The 25,835-nt window shown below is 37.7% G+C and overlaps 1 protein-coding gene across 1 annotated transcript in view; it reads right to left on the bottom strand.

Annotated features, from left to right (window-relative positions):
• The window catches only part of dysf (dysferlin, limb girdle muscular dystrophy 2B (autosomal recessive)), a 322,514-nt gene that overhangs the window by 210,353 nt on the left and 86,326 nt on the right, over positions 1-25,835 (bottom strand). The window contains exons 12-18 of the mRNA XM_065026004.1: positions 12,886-13,001; positions 10,077-10,203; positions 9,866-9,969; positions 8,506-8,574; positions 6,697-6,823; positions 4,388-4,420; positions 3,915-4,030 (exon numbers count right to left, since the gene is read on the bottom strand). Coding sequence (XP_064882076.1) covers positions 3,915-4,030; positions 4,388-4,420; positions 6,697-6,823; positions 8,506-8,574; positions 9,866-9,969; positions 10,077-10,203; positions 12,886-13,001 — 692 coding nt within the window. The remainder of the gene's footprint in view (positions 1-3,914; positions 4,031-4,387; positions 4,421-6,696; positions 6,824-8,505; positions 8,575-9,865; positions 9,970-10,076; positions 10,204-12,885; positions 13,002-25,835) is intronic.

The raw sequence follows: 25,835 nt of genomic DNA, 5'->3' as shown, positions 1-25,835 counted from the left end.
TCAGAGAGAATCAGAGAGAGTGACAGAGAGCAGAGAGAGAGAGAGAGAGAGAGAGAGAGAGAGAATCAGAGAGAATCAGAGAGAGAGAATCAAGAGAGAGAGAGAAGAGAGAGAGAGAATCAGAGAGAGACAGAGAGAAGAGAGAGAGAGAGAGAGAGAGAGAGAGAATCAGAGAGAGAGAGAGAGAATCAGAGAATCAGAGAGAGAGAGAGAGAGAGAGAGAGAGAGAGAGAGAGAGAATCAGAGAGAGAGAAGAATCAGAGAGAATCAGAGAGAGTGACAGAGAGCAGAGAGAGAGAGAGAGAGAGAGAGAGAGAGAGAGAGAGAGAGAGAAGAGAGAAGAGAGAGAGAGAGAGAGAATCAGAGAGAGAGAATCAGAGAGAGAGAGAAGAGAGAGAGAGAATCAGAGAGAATCAGAGAGTGACAGAGAGCAAGAGAGAGAGAGAGAGAGAGAGAGAGAGAGAGAATCAGAGAGAATCAGAGAGAGAGAGAGAATCAGAGAGAGAGAATCAGAGAGAGAGAGAGAGAATCAGAGAGAATCAGAGAGAGAGAGAATCAGAGAGAGAGAGAGAGAGAATCAGAGAGAATCAGAGAGTGACAGAGAGAAAGAGAGAGAGAGAGAATCAGAGAGAGAGAGAATCAGAGAGAATCAGAGAGAGAGAGAGAGAGAGAGAGAGAGAAGAGAGAGAATCAGAGAGAGAGAGAGAGAATCAGAGAGAATCAGAGAGAGAGAGAGAGAGAGAGAGAGAGAGAGAGAGAGAGAGAGAGAATCAGAGAATCAGAGAGAGAGAGAGCAAGAGAGAGAGAGAGAGAGAGAGAGAATCAGAGAGAATCAGAGAGAAGAGAGAGAGAGAGAGAGAGAGAGAATCAGAGAGAGAGAGAGAGACAGAGAGCAGAGAGAGAGAGAGAGAGAGAATAGAGAGAGAGAGAGAATCAGAGAGAATCAGAGAGAGAGAGAGAGAATCAGAGAGAGAGAGAGAGAGAGAGAGAGAGAGAATCAGAGAGAATCAGAGAGAGAGAGAGAATCAGAGAGAGAGAGAATCAGAGAGAGAGAGAGAGAATCAGAGAGAATCAGAGAGAGTGACAGAGAGCAAGAGAGAGAGAGAGAGAGAGAGAGAATCAGAGAGAATCAGAGAGAGAGAGAGAGCAAGAGAGAGAGAGAGAGAGAGAGAGAGAGAGAATCAGAGAGAGAGAGAGAGAGAGAGAGAGAGAGAGAAGAGAGAGAGAGAGAGAGAGAGAGAGAGAATCAGAGAGAGAGAGAGAGAATCAGAGAGAGAGAGAATCAGAGAGAGAGAGAGAATCAGAGAGAATCAGAGAGAGAGAGAGAGAGAGAATCAGAGAGAGAGAGAGAGAGAATCAGAGAGAGAGAGAGAGAGAGAGAGAGAGAGAGAGAGAGAGAATCAGAGAGAAGAGAGATCAGAGAGATCAGAGAGAAGAGAGAGAGATCAGAGAAGAGAGAGAGACAGAGAGAGAGAGAGAGAATCAGAGAGAGAAGAGAGAGAATCAGAGAGAGAGAGAGAGAAGAGAGAGAGAGAGAGAGAGAGAGAGAGAGAGATCAGAGAGAATCAGAGAGAGAGAGAGAGAGAGAGAGAGAGAGAGAGAGAATCAGAGAGAATCAGAGAGAGAGAGAAGCAAGAGAGAAGAGAGAGAGAGAGAGAGAAGAGAGAGAGAGAGAGAATCAGAGAGAAGAGAGAATCAGAGAGAATCAGAGAGAGAGCAAGAGAGAGAGAGAGAGAGAGAGAGAATCAGAGAGAATCAGAGAATCAGAGAGAGAGAGAGAGAGAGAGAGAGAGAGAGAGAGAGAGAGAGAGAGAGAGACAGAGAGAGAGAGAGAGAGAGAATCAGAGAGAGAGAGAGAGAGAGAGAGAGAGAATCAGAGAGAGAGAGAGAGAGAGAGAATCAGAGAGAGAGAGAATCAGAGAGAGAGAGAGTGACAGAGAGCAAGAGAGAGAGAGAGAGAGAGAGAATCAGAGAGAGAGAGAATCAGAGAGAATCAGAGAGATCAGAGAGAATCAGAGAGAGAGAGAAGAGAGAGAGAGATCAGAGAGAAGAGAGAGGACAGAGAGAGAGAGAGATCAGAGAGAGAGAATCAGAGAGAGAGAGTGACAGAGAGAATCAGAGAGAGAGAGAGAATCAGAGAATAAGAGAGAGAGAGAATCAGAGAGAATCAGAGAGAGAGAGAGAGAGAGAGAGAGAGAGAGAGAGAGAGAGAATCAGAGAGAATCAGAGAGAGAGAGAGAGAATCAGAGAGAGAGAGAATCAGAGAGAGAGAGAGAATCAGAGAGAGAATCAGAGAGAATCAGAGAGAGAGAGAGAGAGAATCAGAGAGAGAGAGAGAGAGAGAGAGAGAGAGAGAGAGAGAGAGAGAGAGAGAGAATCAGAGAGAGAGAGAGAGAGAATCAGAGAGAGAGAGAATCAGAGAGAGAGAGAGAGAGAGAGAATCAGAGAGTGACAGAGAGCAAGAGAGAGAGAGAGAGAGAGAATCAGAGAGAGAGAGAGAGAGAGAGAGAGAGAGAATCAGAGAGAATCAGAGAGAGAGAGAGAATCAGAGAGAGAGAGAGAGAGAGAGAGAGAGAGAGAGATCAGAGAGAACAGAGAGAGAGAGAGAGAGAGAGAGAGAGAGAGAATCAGAGAGAATCAGAGAGAGAGAGAATCAGAGAGAGAGAGAATCAGAGAGAATCAGAGAGAGAGAGAATCAGAGAGAGAGAGAGAGAGAGAGAGAGAGAGCAGAGAGAGAGAGAATCAGAGAGTGACAGAGAGAGAAGAGAGAGAGATCAGAGAGAATCAGAGATGACAGAGAGAGAGAGAGAGAGAAGAGAGAGAGAGAGAATCAGAGAGAGAGAAGAGGACAGAGAGCAAGAGAGAGAGAGAGAGAGAGAGAATCAGAGAGAATCAGAGAGTGACAGAGAGCAAGAGAGAGAGAGAGAGAGAGAGAGAATCAGAGAGAGAGAGAGAATCAGAGAGAGAGAGAATCAGAGAGAGAGAGTGACAGAGAGCAAGAGAGAGAGAGAGAGAATCAGAGAGAATCAGAGAGAGAGAGAGAATCAGAGAGAGAGAATCAGAGAGAGAATCAGAGAGAGAGAGAGACAGAGAGAGCAGAGAGAGAGAGAGAGAGAGAGACAGAGAGAGCGAGAGAGAGAGAGAATCAGAGAGAGAGAGACAGAGAGCGAGAGAGAGAGAGAGAGAGACAGAGAGAGCGAGAGAGAGACAGAGAGAGAGAGAGAGACACACACAGAGAGAATCAGAGAGAGAGAGAGAATCAGAGAGAGAGAGAGAGAATCAGAGATGAGAGAGAGAGAGAGAGAGAGAGAGAGAGAGAGAGAATCAGAGAAAGAGAGAGAATCAGAGAGAATCAGAGAGTGACAGAGAGCAAGAGAGAGAGAGAGAGAGAGAGAGAGAGAGAGAGAGAATCAGAGAGAATCAGAGAGAGAGAATCAGAGAGAGAGAGAGTGACAGAGAGCAAGAGAGAGAGAGAGAGAGAGAATCAGAGAGAATCAGGGAGAGAGAGAGAATCAGAGAGAATCAGAGAGAGAGAATCAGAGAGAGAGAATCAGAGAGAGAGAGAGACAGAGAGAGCGAGAGAGAGAGAGAGAGCGAGAGAGAGAGAGAGAGAGAGAGAGAGAATCAGAGAGAAAGAGAGAGACAGAGAGAGCGAGAGAGAGAGAGAGAGAATCAGAGAGAGAGAGAGACAGAGAGAGCGAGAGAGAGAGAGAGAATCAGAGAGAGAGAATCAGAGAGAGAGAGAGACAGAGAGAGCGAGAGAGAGAGCAAGAGCGCAAAATACAGCTCATCATTCAACAGATTGTTCATCAAACTTCCCAAAGATGTATCGCTGTTGCTGTTTGCTCGAGGGAATGAATGAATAATGAATCAATCAACCAATCAATCAACCCATTAACCAATCAATCAATTACCTTGCCCAAGTTGAGAGCCTCGTGGGGGTCGTTGAAGGCGGTGAACTCCCTGAGGCTTCCGTACAGGTTGACGTAGCAGGGGCCAAAGGTCGGCAGGAAACCCAGACTGTCATCCACTACAGACCCAACATGGAGGAGATGTTTTAGTTTCACCCATTACAATACAGGTTGGGATCAATTAAAGGAAACTGTCATCCACAACAGACACAACATGGAGGGGATGTTTTAGTTTCACCCATTACAATACAGGTTGGGATCAATTAAAGGAAACTGTCATCCACAACAGACCCAACATGGAGGGGATGTTTTAGTTTCACCACTAACAGGTTGGGATCAATAGAAAGACAACCAAACTTGACAGTCATGATGGAACCAGAGGTCGACGTGGAAGAACCTTGGTTCAGTAACATGCTGGATCTATTGGTAAGGGTCGATCAAACATGGAAACATGGAAAATAAGATACAAGACGTACTGAAACTCTGAAGGTTCCTTGGGACCAATTCATCTGAATGCAGAGGGAGATGATAGGAGACATTAGGACAGAGACAGAACGAGTTCAGGAAGTCCTGAAGGAAGTCCTACCATCACACTACCATACAGGAAGTCCTACCAACACACTACCATACAGGAAGTCCTACCAACACACTACCATACAGGAAGTCCTACCAACACACTACCGTACAGGAAGTCCTACCAACACACTACCATACAGGAAGTCCTACCAACACACTACCATACAGGAAGTCCTGAAGGAAGTCCAACCAACACACTACCGTACAGGAAGTCCTGAAGGAAGTCCTACCAACACACACTACCATACAGGAAGTCCTACCAACACACTACCATACAGGAAGTCCTACCAACACACTACCATACAGGAAGTCCTACCAACACACACTACCATACAGGAAGTCCTACCAACACACTACCATACAGGAAGTCCTACCAACACACTACCATACAGGAAGTCCTACCAACACACTACCATACAGGAAGTCCTACCAACACACACTACCATACAGGAAGTCCTACCAACACACACTACCGTACAGGAAGTCCTACCAACACACTACTGTACAGGAAGTCCTACCAACACACACTACCATACAGGAAGCCCTGAAGGAAGTCCTACCAACACAATGCTCACTGTGGCTCAACCAACTAGACAAAGGAAAACCAAAACCAATCCATGCATCACACCAAGGATCATAAGGGTATTGGTAGCTGAGATCAATATTATATTTATCAACTATGGGTATTGGTAGCTGATATCAGTGTTGATCAACTATGGGAATTGATAGCTGATATCAGTGTTAATCGACTATGGGTATTGATAGCTGATATCAGTATTGATCAACTATTGGTATTAATAGCTGATATTAATATTATGATAATCAATACTATGGGTATTAATAGCTGATATCAATTTTATATTAATCAATACTATGGGTATTAATAGCTGATATCAATATTGACCAATACTATGGGTATTAATAGCTGATATCAATATTGACCAATACTATGGGTATTAATAGCTGATATTAAATATTGATCAATACTATGGGTATTAATAGCTGATAATAAATATTGATCAATACTATGGGTATTAATAGCTGATATCAATAGGAATCAATACTATGGGTATTAATAGCTGATATCAATATTGATCAATACTATGGGTATTAATAGCTGATATCAATATTGATCAATACTATGGGTATTAATAGCTGATATCAGTATTATATTGATCAATACTATGGGTATTAATAGCTGATATCAATATTGATCAATACTATGGGTATTAATAGCTGATATCAATATTGATCAATACTATGGGTATTAATAGCTGATATCAGTATTATATTGATCAATACTATGGGTATTAATAGCTGATATCAGTATTATATTGATCAATACTATGGGTATTAATAGCTGATATCAGTATTATATTGATCAATACTATGGGTATTAATAGCTGATATCAGTATTATATTGATCAATACTATGGGTATTAATAGCTGATATCAGTATTATATTGATCAATACTATGGGTATTAATAGCTGATATCAGTATTATATTGATCAATACTATGGGTATTAATAGCTGATATCAGTATTATATTGATCAATACTATGGGTATTAATAGCTGATATCAGTATTATATTGATCAATACTATGGGTATTAATAGCTGATATCAGTATTATATTGATCAATACTATGGGTATTAATAGCTGAGGTGAATCATCGCAAGTGTCAGTATCAAACAGCAAATGAAACGATGGTAGTTCATAGCCCTTCCATGCTACTGCAGTACTTTGCTATAACAGCCACAACCAAAACCAGTCCAGACCAGTGCTCCAGTGGAAAAACCAGTCCAAACCAGTAAACACCAATTGTCAAAACCAGTCAGTTAAGACTAGTGCAGACCAGTGTCACAAACCACTCAAACCAGTCCAAACCACTCAAACCAGTCCAGACCAGTCCAAAACAGTCCAGACCAAACCAGTTCACACTAGTCCAAACCAGTCCAGACCAGTCCAAACCAGTCCAAACCAGTCCAGACCAAACCAGTCCATACTAGTCCAAACCAGTCCAGACCAGTCCAAACCAGTCCAAACCAGTCCAGACCAGTCCAAACCAGTCCAGACCAGTCCAAACCAGTCCAAACCAGTCCAGACCAGTCCAAACCAGTCCAAACCAGTCCAGACCAGTCCAAGCCAGTCCAGACCAGTCCAGACCAGTCCAAACCAGTCCAAACCAGTCGAGATCAGTGTCTCACCATCTATCGCTCCTCCCGGGGCAGAGATCTTAGACATGCAGAGATGGGCGGTCCCGATGACATCATTGTGGCTGGCTCGGTCCCAGTCCAGGACACGAACCCTCATCTTTTCACACATGGAGGGGAACTGGGAGAAGAAGAGTAAAGGGTTCGTAGGAGGACTGGGAGAACAAGTATTTGATACACTGCCGATTTGGCAGGTTTTCCGACTTACAAAAGAATGTAGAGGTCTGTAATTTTTATCATAGGTACACTTCAACTGTGAGAGACGGAATCTAAAACAAAAATCCAGAAAATCCCATTGTATGATTTTTAAGTAATTAATTTGCATTTTATTGCATGACATAAGTATTTGATCACCTACCAACCAGTAAGAATTCCGGCTCTCACAGACCTGTCAGTTTTTCTTTAAGAATCCCTCCTGTTCTCCACTCATTACCTGTATTAACTGCACCTGTTTGAACTCGTTACTTGTATAAAAGACACCTGTCCACACACTCAATCAAACAGACTACAACCTCTCCACAATGGCCAAGACCAGAAAGGGTGTAAGGACATCAGGGATAAATTGTAGACCTGCACAAGGCTGGGATGGGCTACAGGACAATAGGCAAGCAGCTTGGTGAGAAGGCAACAACTATTGGCGCAATTATTAGAAAATGGAAGAAGTTCAAGATGACGGTCAATCACCCTCGGTCTGGGGCTTCATGCAAGATCTCACCTCGTGGGGCATCAATGATCATGAGGAAGGTGAGGGATCAGCCCAGAACTACACGGCAGGACCTGGTCAACGACCTGAAGAGAGCTGGGACCATAGTCTCAAAGAAAACCATTAGTAACACACTACGCCGTCATGGATTAAAATCCTGCAGAGCACGCAAGGTCCCCCTGCTCAAGCCAGCGCATGTCCAGGCCCGTCTGAAGTTTGCCAATGACCATCTGGATGATCCAGAGGAGGAATGGGAGAAGGTCATGTGGTCTGATGAGATAAAAATAGAGCTTTTTGGTCTAAACTCCATTCGCCGTGTTTGGAGGAAGAAGGATGAGTACAACCCCAAGGACACCATCCCAACCGTGAAGCATGGAGGTGGAAACATCATTCTTTGGGGATGCTTTTCTGCAAAGGGGACAGGACGACTGCACCGTATTGAGGGGAGGATGGATGGGCCCATGTATTGCGAGATCTTGGCCAACAACCTCCTTCCCTCAGTAAGAGCATTGAAGATGGGTCGTGGTTGGGTCTTCCAGCATGACAACGACCCGAAACACACAGCCAGGGCAACTAAGGAGTGGCTCCGTAAGAAGCATCTCAAGGTCCTGGAGTGGCCTAGCCAGTCTCCAGACCTGAACCCAATAGAAAATATTTGGAGGGAGCTGAAAGTCCGTATTGCCCAGCGACAGTCCCGAAACCTGAAGGATCTGGAGAAGGTCTGTATGGAGGAGTGGGCCAAAATCCCTGCTGCAGTGTGTGCAAACCTGGTCAAGAACTACAGGAAATGTATGATCTCTGTAATTGCAAACAAAGGTTTCTGTACCAAATATTAAGTTCTGCTTTTCTGATGTATCAAATACTTATGTCATGCAATAAAATGCAAATTAATTACATAAAAATCATACAATGTGATTTTCTGGATTTTTGTTTTAGATTCCGTCTCTCACAGTTGAAGTGAACCTATGATAAAAATTACAGACCTCTACATTCTTTGTAAGTAGGAAAACCTGCAAAATCGGCAGTGTATCAAATACTTGTTCTCCCCACTGTATATTATATAATAGTAGTATTAATTACTAGATATATATTATATGTACCCGTATGGGCATGGCCAGGCTTTGATTCCACTGAGGGTTGGCATTCTTCTCCATGATCTTACTGCACATCTGGAAGGAAGGAATGAAAACATGGAAATGTGAAAATGTGTGTAGTTTAGTGTCTGTGTAGTGTAGTGTCTGTGTAGTGTAGTGTCTGTGTAGTGTAGTGTCTGTGTAGTTTAGTTTAAGTGTAGTGTCTGTGTAGTTTAGTGTCTGTGTAGTTTAGTGTTTGTGTAGTTTAGTTTAAGTGTAGTGTCTGTGTAGTTTAGTGTCTGTGTAGTTTAGTTTAAGTGTAGTGTCTGTGTAGTTTAGTGTCTGTGTAGTTTAGTTTAAGTGTAGTGTCTGTGTAGTGTAGTGTATGTGTAGTTTAGTGTCTTTGTAGTTTAGTTTAAGTGTAGTGTCTGTGTAGTGTAGTGTCTGTGTAGTTTAGTGTCTGTGTAGTTTAGTTTAAGTGTAGTGTCTGTGTAGTTTAGTGTCTGTGTTGTGTCTGTGTAGTTTAGTGTCTGTGTAGTTTAGTGTCTGTGAAGTTAGTGTCTGTGTAGTGAGTGCCTGTGTAGTCAGTGCCTGTGTAGTGAGTGCCTGTGTAGTGAGTGCCTGTGTAGTCAGTGCCTGTGTAGTCAGTGCCTGTGTAGTGAGTGCCTGTGTAGTGAGTGCCTGTGTAGTGAGTGCCTGTGTAGTCAGTGCCTGTGTAGTCAGTGCCTGTGTAGTGAGTGTCTGTGTAGTTCATGTCTGTGTAGTTAGTGTCTGTGTAGTGAGTGTCTGTGTAGAAAGTCTCTGTGTAGTTTAGTGCCTGTGTAGTGTAATGTCTGTGTAGTGAGTGTCTGTGTAGTTTAGTGTCTGTGTAGTTTAGTGTCTGTGTAGTGAGTGTCTGTGTAGTTAGTGTCTGTGTAGTGAGTGTCTGTGTAGTGGGTGTCTGTGTAGTGAGTGTCTGTGTAGTTAGTGTCTGTGTAGTGAGTGTCTGTGTAGTTAGTGTCTGTGTAGTGAGTGTCTGTGTAGTGGGTGTCTGTGTAGTGAGTGTCTGTGTAGTTAGTGTCTGTGTAGTGAGTGTCTGTGTAGTTAGTGTCTGTGTAGTGAGTGTCTGTGTAGTTAGTGCCTGTGTAGTTAGTGTCTCTGTAGTTAGGGTCTGTGTAGTTAGTGTCTGTGTAGTTAGGGTCTGTGTAGTTAGTCTCTGTGTAGTTAGTCTCTGTGTAGTTAGTCTCTGTGTAGTTTAGTCTCTGTGTAGTTTGTCTCTGTGTAGTGTAGTCTCTGTGTAGTTAGTCTCTGTGTAGTTAGTGTCTGTGTAGTTTAGTATGTTTAATATAAGTCACATGTTGATCTATGTCTGTGTGTCACACAGGTTTGCTAGCATGTGTGTGTTTACCGTTTTTCCAGCGAAGTTGACTTCAACTAAGGGGTCGACCAGGTTCTTCCTGTTGCTGTCGAATCCCAGGACCTGTCTCATCCCATCCATAAAGGCATCGTCCACTGTGAAGATAATTATTTTATTGTTAACAATATCACGCAAACACATATTTCCTACATTATGAGAGGAACAAAACAGAGTACACACACAGACAAACAGACACACTCACTCTGAGGCAGGTCCTCAGCTCTGAATACTTTGAGTGTGAAAATGGCTCCTCTGAGTGTGAGTCCAGCAGGACGCAACAGGTTCCCCTCTATATCCTCCTTATCCACCACTCCCTCCTTCTTATCCACCTGGGAGACAGAGAGAGAGAGAGAGAGAGAGAGAGAGAGAGAGAGAGAGAGAGAGGGGGGGGGCAGAGAGACAGAGAGAAGGAGAGAGAGAGAGAGAAAGAGGGACACAGAGAGAGAGCGAGAGAGAGAGAAAGAGGGACAGAGAGAGAGAGAGAGAGAGAGAGAGAGAGAGAGAGAGAGAGAGAGAAAGAGGGACAGAGAGAGAGAGAGAGAGGGAGACAGAGAAAGAGGGACAGAGAGAGAGAGAGAGAGAGAGAGAGAGAAAGAGGGAGACAGAGAAAGAGGGACAGAGAGAGAGAGAGAGAGAGAGAAAGAGGGAGACAGAGAAAGAGGGACAGAGAGAGAGAGAGAGAGAGAGAGAGAGAGAGAAAGAGAGACAGAGAAAGAGAGAGAAAGATGTATAATTCGTTTTTCCCCTCAAAGAGTTTTATTACAGACGGAATAAATCCTCATTATACCCTCCAAGTTGTACCTTGTTAAAAGTTCATTTCTGGAATTTCTTTCATTGCTATCGCATCGCATTTGAACCAATCAGTTGTGTTGTGACAAGGTAAGGGTGGTATACAGAAAAGATAGCCCTATTTGGTAAGAGACCAAGTCCATATTATCACAGGAACAGCTCAAATAAGCAAAGAGGATATGACAGTTCATCATTACATTAAGACAGGAAGGTCAGTCAATCCGGAAAATGTCAAAAACTTTTAAAGTTTCTTCAAGTGCAGTCACAAAAACCATCAAGCGCTATGATGAAACTGGCTCTCACGAGGACCACCACAGGAAATGGAAGACCCAGAGTTACCTCTGCTGCAGAGAATACATTCATTAGAGTTAACTGGCTCTCATGAGGACCACCACAGGAAAGGAAGACCCAGAGGTACCTCTGCTGCAGAGGATAAGTTCATTAGAGTTAACTGGCTCTCATGAGGACCGCCACAGGAAAGGAAGACCCAAAGTTACCTCTGCTGCAGAGGCTACGTTCATTAGAGTTAACTGGCTCTCACGAGGACCACCACAGGAAATGGAAGACCCAGAGTTACCTCTGCTGCAGAGAATACATTCATTAGAGTTAACTGGCTCTCATGAGGACTACCACAGGAAGGGAAGACCCAGAGGTACCTCTGCTGCAGAGAATACATTCATTAGAGTTAACTGGCTCTCATGAGGACCGCCACAGGAAAGGAAGACCTAGAGTTACCTCTGCTGCAGAGGATACACTCATTAGAGTTACCTGGCTCTCATGAGGACCACCACAGGAAAGGAAGACCCAAAGGTACCTCTGCTGCAGAGGCTACGTTCATTAGAGTTACCAGCCTCAGAAATTGCAGGCCAAATAAATGCTTCACAGAGTTTAAGTAACAGACACATCTCAACATCAACTGTTCAGAGGAGACTGAATGAATCAGGCCTTTATGGTCGAATTGCTGCAAAGAAACCACTTCTAAAGGACCAATAAGAAGAGACTTGCTTGGACCAAGAAACACGAGAAATGGACATTAGACCGGTGGAAATCTGTCCTTTGGTGTGATGAGTCCAAATTTGAGATTTTTGGTGCCAATCGCCGTGTCTTTGTGAGACGCAGAGTAGGTGAACGGATGATCTCCGCATGTGTGGTTCCCACCGTGAAGCATGGAGGAGGAGGTGTGATGGTGCTTTGCTGGTGACATTGTCTGTGATTTATTTAGAATTCAAGGCACATTTAACCAGCATTGCTACCACAGCATTCTACAGTGATATGCCATCCCATCTGGTTTGCACTTAGTGGGACTATCATTTGTTTTTCAACAGGACAATGACCCAAAACACACCTCCAGGCTGTGTAAGAGCTATTTGACCAAGAAGGACAGTGACGGAGTGCTGCATCAGATGACCTGGCCTCCACAATCACCCAATTGAGATGGTTTGGACCGTGCAGTAAAGGAAAAGCAGCAGTGCTCAGCATATGTGGGAACTGCTTAAAGACTGTTGTAAAAGCATTCCTCATGAAGCTGGTTGAGAGAATGCCAAGAGTGTGCAAAGCTGTCATCAAGCCAAAGGGTGGCTACTTTGAACAATCTAAAATATTTTTTTATTTATCACTTTTTTTGGTTACTACATGATTCCATATGTGTTATTTCATAGTTTCAATGTCTTCACTACTATTCTACAATGTAGAATAATAGTGAATGTAGAAGAAAAAACATTAAATAAAGAAAAACCCTAGAATGAGTAGGTGTGTCCAAACTTTTGAATGGTACTGTATATCGGAACAGATGTACAAACACTTAATATGTACTAGAAAACAAATAGATGGAGAGACACAGAGAGAACCAAGTGGACAGATATGAGACAGATAGCATTGTATATAATAATCCAAATGAGATCAGAGATCATTAATAATCCAAAAGAGATCAGAGATCATTAATAATCCAAAACAGATCAGAGATCATTAATAATCCAAAAGAGATCAGAGGTCATTAATAATCCAAAACAGATCAGAGATCATTAATAATCCAAAAGAGATCAGAGGTCATTAATAATCCAAAAGAGATCAGAGATCATTAATAATCCAAAAGAGATCAGAGATCATTAATAATCCAAAAGAGATCAGAGGTCATTAATAATCCAAAAGAGATCAGAGGTCATTAATAATCCAACAGATACCGAGATCAACTCAACAATATAGGTAATTGAATCATGACTCACTGGAGCTTCGTCGCCTGCAGCCAATACGAAGAGGCTGACCTTCAGGTAACCTTTGGCCCCGGCCGAGAGGTCGTCGGGGTCAGAGAGGAGGAGCCACTTCCTCAAGAAGGCGTGTCCTAGAGGACAAAGAGCATTGTGGGAGAATTAGTACTTCCTACTTGTGGCTGATAGTACAGCTGAATTACGTTGAAATTATTTGGACATTGATAATGAATGATTTGATATGATTGCAATTTGTTCCATCAAAATACATTTTGAGGTTAAATACACATGTACCAAATAAGAAAATACAAGATAAATGGGTTTCAATCTCATTTTCAACTTTACTGAGGATTTTCTCACCCAAAATAAATGATATTGGCACGTGCGCTGTTGGCTAGAGCCTCTACATGATGATATTATAATCCAGATAAAAGAGCGAGATAATTTTAATTTGTCAAACATCAGCCAAGCATCGATTATCATGCCTCCCAAATCAAACCCGCAATATTTATTGGAAAAGAGCAGCAAGCTCATCACCGTGCACAATTTCACCACTGTGCGAAGTTCACCATCATGTATTTCATCTGTAGCCTAATAAAGCGCTGATTTCCAGTCTGCACAACATGTCCCTGGGGAATTCCATGTCGGCTTTGATATGATGGTTACCATATCAGTATTTGTGCATAAAAGCGTTTCCACCAACATCTTCATTTTAATTTCAGTGATTACATGTAATTGTTTCCTGTTATTGTGAACTGTAGGCTATAAAACGCGTTAAAACGTTCAATTGAAGGCCAGTCGCATCGTTCTTTTTGTAGGTGATTCTGGCTAATAAAAGCATCATAAATGATGATGATAACATGAGATTAGAGTAACAACAACATGATAACATGAGACTAGAGTAATAACCAACATGAGAACATGAGATTAGAGTAACAACCAACATGATAACATGAGATTAGAGTAACAACATGAGATTAGAGTAACAACATGAGATTAGAGTAACAACCAACATGAGATTAGAGTAACAACCAACATGAGATTAGAGTAACAACCAACATGATAACATGAGATTAGAGTAACAACCAACATGATAACATGAGATTAGAGTAACAACCAACATGATAACATGAGATTAGAGTAACAACATGATAACATGAGATTAGAGTAACAACCAACATGATAACATGAGATTAGAGTAACAACCAACATGATAACATGAGATTAGAGTAACAACCAACATGATAACAGGAGATTAGAGTAACAACCAACATGATAACATGAGATTATAGTAACAACCAACATGAGATTAGAGTAACAACCAACATGATAACATGAGATTAGAGTAACAACCAACATGATAACATGAGATTAGAGTAACAACCAACATGAGATTAGAGTAACAACCAACATGATAACATGAGATTAGAGTAACAACCAACATGATAACATGAGATTAGAGTAACAACCAACATGATAACATGAGATTAGAGTAACAACATGATAACATGAGATTAGAATAACAACCAACATGATAACATGAGATTAGAGTAACAACCAACATGATAACATGAGATTAGAGTAACAACCAACATGAGATTAGAGTAACAACCAACATGATAACATGAGATTAGCGTAACAACCAACATGATAACATGAGATTAGAGTAACAACCAACATGATAACATGAGATTAGAGTAACAACCAACATGATAACATGAGATTAGAGTAACAACCAACATGATAACAGGAGATTAGAGTAACAACCAACATGATAACATGAGATTATAGTAACAACCAACATGAGATTAGAGTAACAACCAACATGATAACATGAGATTAGAGTAACAACCAACATGATAACATGAGATTAGAGTAACAACCAACATGAGATTAGAGTAACAACCAACATGATAACATGAGATTAGAGTAACAACCAACATGATAAAATGAGATTAGAGTAACAACATGATAACATGAGATTACAGTAACAACAACATGAGATTAGAGTAACAACCAACATGATAACATGAGATTAGAGTAACAACCAACATGAGATTAGAGTAACAACCAACATGATAACATGAGATTAGAGTAACAACCAACATGATAACATGAGATTAGAGTAACAACCAACATGATAACAGGAGATTAGAGTAACAACCAACATGATAACAGGAGATTAGAGTAACAACCAACATGAGATTAGAGTAACAACCAACATGATAACATGAGATTAGAATAACAACCAACATGATAACATGAGATTAGAGTAACAACAACATGATAACATGAGATTAATGTCACAACAACATGAGATTAGAGTAACAACCAACATGATAACATGAGATTAGAGTAACAACCAACATGATAACATGAGATTAGAGTAACAACCAACATGATAACATGAGATTAGAGTAACAACCAACATGATAACATGAGATTAGAGTAACAACCAACATGATAACAGGAGATTAGAGTAACAACCAACATGATAACAGGAGATTAGAGTAACAACCAACATGATAACATGAGATTAGAGTAACAACCAACATGATAACATGAGATTAGAGTAACGACCAACATGATAACATGAGATTAGAGTAACAACCAACATGAGATTAGAGTAACAACCAACATGATAACATGAGATTAGCGTAACAACCAACATGATAACATGAGATTAGAGTAACAACCAACATGATAACATGAGATTACAGTAACAACCAACATGATACCATGAGATTAGAGTAACAACCAACATGAGATTAGAGTAACAACCAACATGATAACATGAGATTAGAGTAACAACCAACATGATAACATGAGATTAGAGTAACAACCAACATGAGATTAGAGTAACAACCAACATGATAACATGAGATTAGAGTAACAACCAACATGATAAAATGAGATTAGAGTAACAACATGATAACATGAGATTAGAGTAACAACCAACATGATAACATGAGATTAGAATAACAACCAACATGATAACATGAGATTAGAGTAACAACAACATGATAACATGAGATTAGTGTCACAACAATATGAGATTAGAGTAACAACCAACATGATAACATGAGATTAGAGTAACAACCAACATGATAACATGAGATTAGAGTAACAAGCAACATGATAACATGAGATTAGAGTAACAACCAACATGATAACATGAGATTAGAGTAACAACCAACATGGTAACATGAGATTAGAGTAACAACCAACATGATAACATGAGATTACAGTAACAACCAACATGATACCATGAGATTAGAGTAACAACCCACATGAGATTAGAGTAACAACCAACATGATAACATGAGATTAGAGTAACAACCAACATGATAAAATGAGATTAGAGTAACAACATGATAACATGAGATTAGAATAACAACCAACATGATAAAATGAGATTAGAGTAACAACAACATGATAACATGAGATTAGAGTAATAACCAACATGATTATGTGAGATTAGAGTAACAACCAACATGATAACATGAGATTAGAGTAACAACCAACATGATAACATGAGATTAGAGTAACAACCAACATGATAACATGAGATTAGAGTAACAACCAACATGATAACATGAGATTAGAGTAACAACCAACATGATAACATGAGATTACAGTAACAACCAACATGATAACATGAGATTAGAGTAACAACCAACATGATAACATGAGATTACAGTAACAACAACATGAGATTAGAGTAACAACCAACATGATAACATGAGATTAGAGTAACAACCAACATGATAACATGAGATTACAGTAACAACAAACATGATAACATGAGATTAGAGTAACAACCAACATGATAACAGGAGATTAGAGTAACAACCAACATGATAACATGAGATTAGAGTAACAACCAACATGATAACATGAGATTACAGTAACAACAACATGAGATTAGAGTAATAACCAACATGATAACATGAGATTAGAGTAACAACCAACATGATAACATGAGATTAGATTAACAACCAACATGATAACATGAGATTAGAGTAACAACCAACATGATAACATGAGATTAGAGTAACAACCAACATGATAACATGAGATTAGAGTAACAACCAACATGATAACATGAGATTACAGTAACAACAACATGAGATTAGAGTAACAACCAACATGATAACATTAGATTAGAATAACAACCAACATGATAACATGAGATTAGAGTAATAACCAACATGATAACATGAGATTACAGTAACAACAACATGAGATTAGAGTAACAACCAACATGATAACATGAGATTAGAGTAATAACCAACATGATAACATTATATTAGAATAATAACCAACATGATAACATGAGATTAGAGTAACAACCAACATGATAACATGAGATTAGAGTAACAACCAACATGATAACATGAGATTACAGTAACAACAACATGAGATTAGAGTAACAACCAACATGATAACATGAGATTAGAATAACAACCAACATGATAACATGAGATTAGAGTAATAACCAACATGATAACATTAGATTAGAGTAACAACCAACATGATAACATGAGATTAGAGTAACAACCAACATGATAACATGAGATTACAGTAACAACAACATGAGATTAGAGTAACAACCAACATGATAACATGAGATTAGAGTAACAACCAACATGATAACATGAGATTAGAGTAACAACCAACATGATAACATGAGATTAGAGTAACAACCAACATGAGATTAGAGTAATAACCAACATGATAACATGAGATTAGAGTAACAACCAACATGATAACATGAGATTAGAGTAACAACCAACATGATAACATGAGATTAGAGTAACAACCAACATGATAACATGAGATTAGAGTAACAACCAACATGATAACATGAGATTAGAGTAACAACCAACATGATAACATGAGATTAGAGTAACAACCAACATGATAAAATGAGATTACAGTAACAACAACATGAGATTAGAGTAACAACCAACATGATAACATGAGATTAGAGTAACAAGCAACATGATAACATGAGATTAGAGTAACAACCAACATGGTAACATGAGATTAGAGTAACAACAACATGAAATTAGAGTAACAACCAACATGATAACATGAGATTAGAGTAACAACCAACATGATAACATGAGATTAGAGTAACAACAACATGATAACATGAGAATAGAGTAATAACCAACATGATAACATGAGATTAATAACCAACATGATAACGTGAGATTAGAGTAATAACCAACATGATAACATGAGATTAGAGTAACAACCAACATGATAACATGAGATTAGAGTAACAACCAACATGATAACATGAGATAAGAGTAACAACCAACATGATAACATGAGATTAGAGTAACAACCAACATGATAACATGAGATTACAGTAACAACAACATGAGATTAGAGTAATAACCAACATGCTAACATGAGATTAGAGTAACAACCAACATGATAACATGAGATTAGAGTAACAACCAACATGATAACATGAGATTAGAGTAACAACCAACATGATAACATGAGATTAGAGTAACAACCAACATGATAACATGAGATTAGAGTAACAACCAACATGAGATTAGAGTAACAACCAACATGATAACATGAGATTAGCGTAACAACCAACATGATAACATGAGATTAGAGTAACAACCAACATGATAACATGAGATTAGAGTAACAACCAACATGATAACATGAGATTAGAGTAACAACCAACATGATAACAGGAGATTAGAGTAACAACCAACATGATAACATGAGATTATAGTAACAACCAACATGAGATTAGAGTAACAACCAACATGATAACATGAGATTAGAGTAACAACCAACATGATAACATGAGATTAGAGTAACAACCAACATGAGATTAGAGTAACAACCAACATGATAACATGAGATTAGAGTAACAACCAACATGATAAAATGAGATTAGAGTAACAACATGATAACATGAGATTACAGTAACAACAACATGAGATTAGAGTAACAACCAACATGATAACATGAGATTAGAGTAAAAACCAACATGAGATTAGAGTAACAACCAACATGATAACATGAGATTAGAGTAACAACCAACATGATAACATGAGATTAGAGTAACAACCAACATGATAACAGGAGATTAGAGTAACAACCAACATGATAACAGGAGATTAGAGTAACAACCAACATGAGATTAGAGTAACAACCAACATGATAACATGAGATTAGAATAACAACCAACATGATAACATGAGATTAGAGTAACAACAACATGATAACATGAGATTAATGTCACAACAACATGAGATTAGAGTAACAACCAACATGATAACATGAGATTAGAGTAACAACCAACATGATAACATGAGATTAGAGTAACAACCAACATGATAACATGAGATTAGAGTAACAACCAACATGATAACATGAGATTAGAGTAACAACCAACATGATAACAGGAGATTAGAGTAACAACCAACATGATAACAGGAGATTAGAGTAACAACCAACATGATAACATGAGATTAGAGTAACAACCAACATGATAACATGAGATTAGAGTAACGACCAACATGATAACATGAGATTAGAGTAACAACCAACATGAGATTAGAGTAACAACCAACATGATAACATGAGATTAGCGTAACAACCAACATGATAACATGAGATTAGAGTAACAACCAACATGATAACATGAGATTACAGTAACAACCAACATGATACCATGAGATTAGAGTAACAACCAACATGAGATTAGAGTAACAACCAACATGATAACATGAGATTAGAGTAACAACCAACATGATAACATGAGATTAGAGTAACAACCAACATGAGATTAGAGTAACAACCAACATGATAACATGAGATTAGAGTAACAACCAACATGATAAAATGAGATTAGAGTAACAACATGATAACATGAGATTAGAGTAACAACCAACATGATAACATGAGATTAGAATAACAACCAACATGATAACATGAGATTAGAGTAACAACAACATGATAACATGAGATTAGTGTCACAACAATATGAGATTAGAGTAACAACCAACATGATAACATGAGATTAGAGTAACAACCAACATGATAACATGAGATTAGAGTAACAAGCAACATGATAACATGAGATTAGAGTAACAACCAACATGATAACATGAGATTAGAGTAACAACCAACATGGTAACATGAGATTAGAGTAACAACCAACATGATAACATGAGATTACAGTAACAACCAACATGATACCATGAGATTAGAGTAACAACCCACATGAGATTAGAGTAACAACCAACATGATAACATGAGATTAGAGTAACAACCAACATGATAAAATGAGATTAGAGTAACAACATGATAACATGAGATTAGAATAACAACCAACATGATAAAATGAGATTAGAGTAACAACAACATGATAACATGAGATTAGAGTAATAACCAACATGATTATGTGAGATTAGAGTAACAACCAACATGATAACATGAGATTAGAGTAACAACCAACATGATAACATGAGATTAGAGTAACAACCAACATGATAACATGAGATTAGAGTAACAACCAACATGATAACATGAGATTAGAGTAACAACCAACATGATAACATGAGATTACAGTAACAACCAACATGATAACATGAGATTAGAGTAACAACCAACATGATAACATGAGATTACAGTAACAACAACATGAGATTACAGTAACAACCAACATGATAACATGAGATTAGAGTAACAACCAACATGATAACATGAGATTACAGTAACAACCAACATGATAACATGAGATTAGAGTAACAACCAACATGATAACATGAGATTAGAGTAACAACCAACATGATAACATGAGATTAGAGTAACAACCAACATGATAACATGAGATTACAGTAACAACAACATGAGATTAGAGTAATAACCAACATGATAACATGAGATTAGAGTAACAACCAACATGATAACATGAGATTAGATTAACAACCAACATGATAACATGAGATTAGAGTAACAACCAACATGATAACATGAGATTAGAGTAACAACCAACATGATAACATGAGATTAGAGTAACAACCAACATGATAACATGAGATTACAGTAACAACAACATGAGATTAGAGTAACAACCAACATGATAACATTAGATTAGAATAACAACCAACATGATAACATGAGATTAGAGTAATAACCAACATGATAACATGAGATTACAGTAACAACAACATGAGATTAGAGTAACAACCAACATGATAACATGAGATTAGAGTAATAACCAACATGATAACATTATATTAGAATAATAACCAACATGATAACATGAGATTAGAGTAACAACCAACATGATAACATGAGATTAGAGTAACAACCAACATGATAACATGAGATTACAGTAACAACAACATGAGATTAGAGTAACAACCAACATGATAACATGAGATTAGAATAACAACCAACATGATAACATGAGATTAGAGTAATAACCAACATGATAACATTAGATTAGAGTAACAACCAACATGATAACATGAGATTAGAGTAACAACCAACATGATAACATGAGATTAGAGTAACAACCAACATGATAACATGAGATTACAGTAACAACAACATGAGATTAGAGTAACAACCAACATGATAACATGAGATTAGAGTAACAACCAACATGATAACATGAGATTAGAGTAACAACCAACATGATAACATGAGATTAGAGTAACAACCAACATGAGATTAGAGTAATAACCAACATGATAACATGAGATTAGAGTAACAACCAACATGATAACATGAGATTAGAGTAACAACCAACATGATAACATGAGATTAGAGTAACAACCAACATGATAACATGAGATTAGAGTAACAACCAACATGATAACATGAGATTAGAGTAACAACCAACATGATAACATGAGATTAGAGTAACAACCAACATGATAAAATGAGATTACAGTAACAACAACATGAGATTAGAGTAACAACCAACATGATAACATGAGATTAGAGTAACAAGCAACATGATAACATGAGATTAGAGTAACAACCAACATGGTAACATGAGATTAGAGTAACAACAACATGAAATTAGAGTAACAACCAACATGATAACATGAGATTAGAGTAACAACCAACATGATAACATGAGATTAGAGTAACAACAACATGATAACATGAGAATAGAGTAATAACCAACATGATAACATGAGATTAATAACCAACATGATAACGTGAGATTAGAGTAATAACCAACATGATAACATGAGATTAGAGTAACAACCAACATGATAACATGAGATTAGAGTAACAACCAACATGATAACATGAGATAAGAGTAACAACCAACATGATAACATGAGATTAGAGTAACAACCAACATGATAACATGAGATTACAGTAACAACAACATGAGATTAGAGTAATAACCAACATGCTAACATGAGATTAGAGTAACAACCAACATGATAACATGAGATTAGAGTAACAACCAACATGATAACATGAGATTAGAGTAACAACCAACATGATAACATGAGATTACAGTAACAACATGAGATTAGAGTAACAACCAACATGATAACATGAGATTAGAGTAACAACCAACATGATAACATGAGATTAGAGTAACAACAACATGATAACATGAGATTAGAGTAATAACCAACATGATAACATGAGATTAATAACCAACATGATAACGTGAGATTAGAGTAATAACCAACATGATAACATGAGATTAGAGTAACAAGCAACATGATAACATGATATTAGAGTAATAACCAACATGATAACATGAGATTAGAGTAATAACCAACATGATTATGTGAGATTAGAGTAACAACCAACATGATAACATGAGATTAGAGTAACAACCAACATGATAACATGAGATTAGAGTAACAACCAACATGAGATTAGAGTAATAACCAACATGATAACATGAGATTAGAGTAACAACCAACATGATAACATGATATTAGAGTAACAACCAACATGATAACATGATATTAGAGTAATAACCAACATGATAACATGAGATTAGAATAATAACCAACATGATTATGTGAGATTAGAGTAACAACCAACATGATAACATGAGATTAGAGTAACAACCAACATGATAACATGAGATTAGAGTAACAACCAACATGATAACATGAGATTAGAGTAACAACCAACATGATAACATGAGATTAGAGTAACAACCAACATGATAACATGAGATTACAGTAACAACAACATGAGATTAGAGTAATAACCAACATGATAACATGAGATTAGAGTAACAACCAACATGATAACATGAGATTAGAGTAACAACCAACATGATAACATGAGATTAGAGTAACAACCAACATGATAACATGAGATTAGAGTAACAACCAACATGATAACATGAGATTACAGTAACAACAACATGAGATTAGAGTAACAACCAACATGATAACATGAGATTAGAATAACAACCAACATGATAACATGAGATTAGAGAAACAACCAACATGATAACATGAGATTAGAGTAACAACCAACATGGTACCATGAGATTAGAGTAACAACAACATGAAATTAGAGTAACAACCAACATGCTAACATGAGATTAGAGTAACAACCAACATGATAACATGAGATTAGAGTAACAACAACATGATAACATGAGATTAGAGTAATAACCAACATGATAACATGAGATTAATAACCAACATGATAACGTGAGATTAGAGTAATAACCAACATGATAACATGAGATTAGAGTAACAAGCAACATGATAACATGATATTAGAGTAATAACCAACATGATAACATGAGATTAGAGTAACAACCAACATGATAACATGAAATTAGAGTAACAAGCAACATGATAACATGATATTAGAGTAATAACCAACATGATAACATGAGATTAGAGTAACAACCAACATGATAACATGAGATTAGAGTAACAACCAACATGATAACATGAGATTAGAGTAACAACCAACATGATAACATGAGATTAGAGTAAGAACCAACATGATAACATGAGATTAGAGTAACAACCAACATGATAACATGAGATTACAGTAACAACAACATGAGATTAGAGTAACAACCAACATGATAACATGAGATTAGAGTAAGAACCAACATGATAACATGAGATTAGAGTAACAACCAACATGATAACATGAGATTACAGTAACAACAACATGAGATTAGAGTAACAACCAACATGATAACATGAGATTAGAGTAACAACCAACATGATAACATGAGATTAGAATAACAACCAACATGATAACATGAGATTAGAGTAACAACAACATGATAACATGAGATTAGTGTCACAACAATATGAGATTAGAGTAACAACCAACATGATAACATGAGATTAGAGTAACAACCAACATGATAACATGAGATTAGAGTAACAAGCAACATGATAACATGAGATTAGAGTAACAACCAACATGATAACATGAGATTAGAGTAACAACCAACATGGTAACATGAGATTAGAGTAACAACCAACATGATAACATGAGATTACAGTAACAACCAACATGATACCATGAGATTAGAGTAACAACCCACATGAGATTAGAGTAACAACCAACATGATAACATGAGATTAGAGTAACAACCAACATGATAAAATGAGATTAGAGTAACAACATGATAACATGAGATTAGAATAACAACCAACATGATAAAATGAGATTAGAGTAACAACAACATGATAACATGAGATTAGAGTAATAACCAACATGATTATGTGAGATTAGAGTAACAACCAACATGATAACATGAGATTAGAGTAACAACCAACATGATAACATGAGATTAGAGTAACAACCAACATGATAACATGAGATTAGAGTAACAACCAACATGATAACATGAGATTAGAGTAACAACCAACATGATAACATGAGATTACAGTAACAACCAACATGATAACATGAGATTAGAGTAACAACCAACATGATAACATGAGATTACAGTAACAACAACATGAGATTACAGTAACAACCAACATGATAACATGAGATTAGAGTAACAACCAACATGATAACATGAGATTACAGTAACAACCAACATGATAACATGAGATTAGAGTAACAACCAACATGATAACATGAGATTAGAGTAACAACCAACATGATAACATGAGATTAGAGTAACAACCAACATGATAACATGAGATTACAGTAACAACAACATGAGATTAGAGTAATAACCAACATGATAACATGAGATTAGAGTAACAACCAACATGATAACATGAGATTAGATTAACAACCAACATGATAACATGAGATTAGAGTAACAACCAACATGATAACATGAGATTAGAGTAACAACCAACATGATAACATGAGATTAGAGTAACAACCAACATGATAACATGAGATTACAGTAACAACAACATGAGATTAGAGTAACAACCAACATGATAACATTAGATTAGAATAACAACCAACATGATAACATGAGATTAGAGTAATAACCAACATGATAACATGAGATTACAGTAACAACAACATGAGATTAGAGTAACAACCAACATGATAACATGAGATTAGAGTAATAACCAACATGATAACATTATATTAGAATAATAACCAACATGATAACATGAGATTAGAGTAACAACCAACATGATAACATGAGATTAGAGTAACAACCAACATGATAACATGAGATTACAGTAACAACAACATGAGATTAGAGTAACAACCAACATGATAACATGAGATTAGAATAACAACCAACATGATAACATGAGATTAGAGTAATAACCAACATGATAACATTAGATTAGAGTAACAACCAACATGATAACATGAGATTAGAGTAACAACCAACATGATAACATGAGATTAGAGTAACAACCAACATGATAACATGAGATTACAGTAACAACAACATGAGATTAGAGTAACAACCATCATGATAACATGAGATTAGAGTAACAACCAACATGATAACATGA

Source organism: Oncorhynchus nerka, linkage group LG12, assembly GCF_034236695.1.
Source record: "Oncorhynchus nerka isolate Pitt River linkage group LG12, Oner_Uvic_2.0, whole genome shotgun sequence".
NCBI classification, from domain to species: domain Eukaryota; kingdom Metazoa; phylum Chordata; class Actinopteri; order Salmoniformes; family Salmonidae; genus Oncorhynchus; species Oncorhynchus nerka.
The sequence above is the reverse complement of the archived record's forward strand: the minus strand, read 5'-3'. Positions and strand labels throughout refer to the sequence as shown.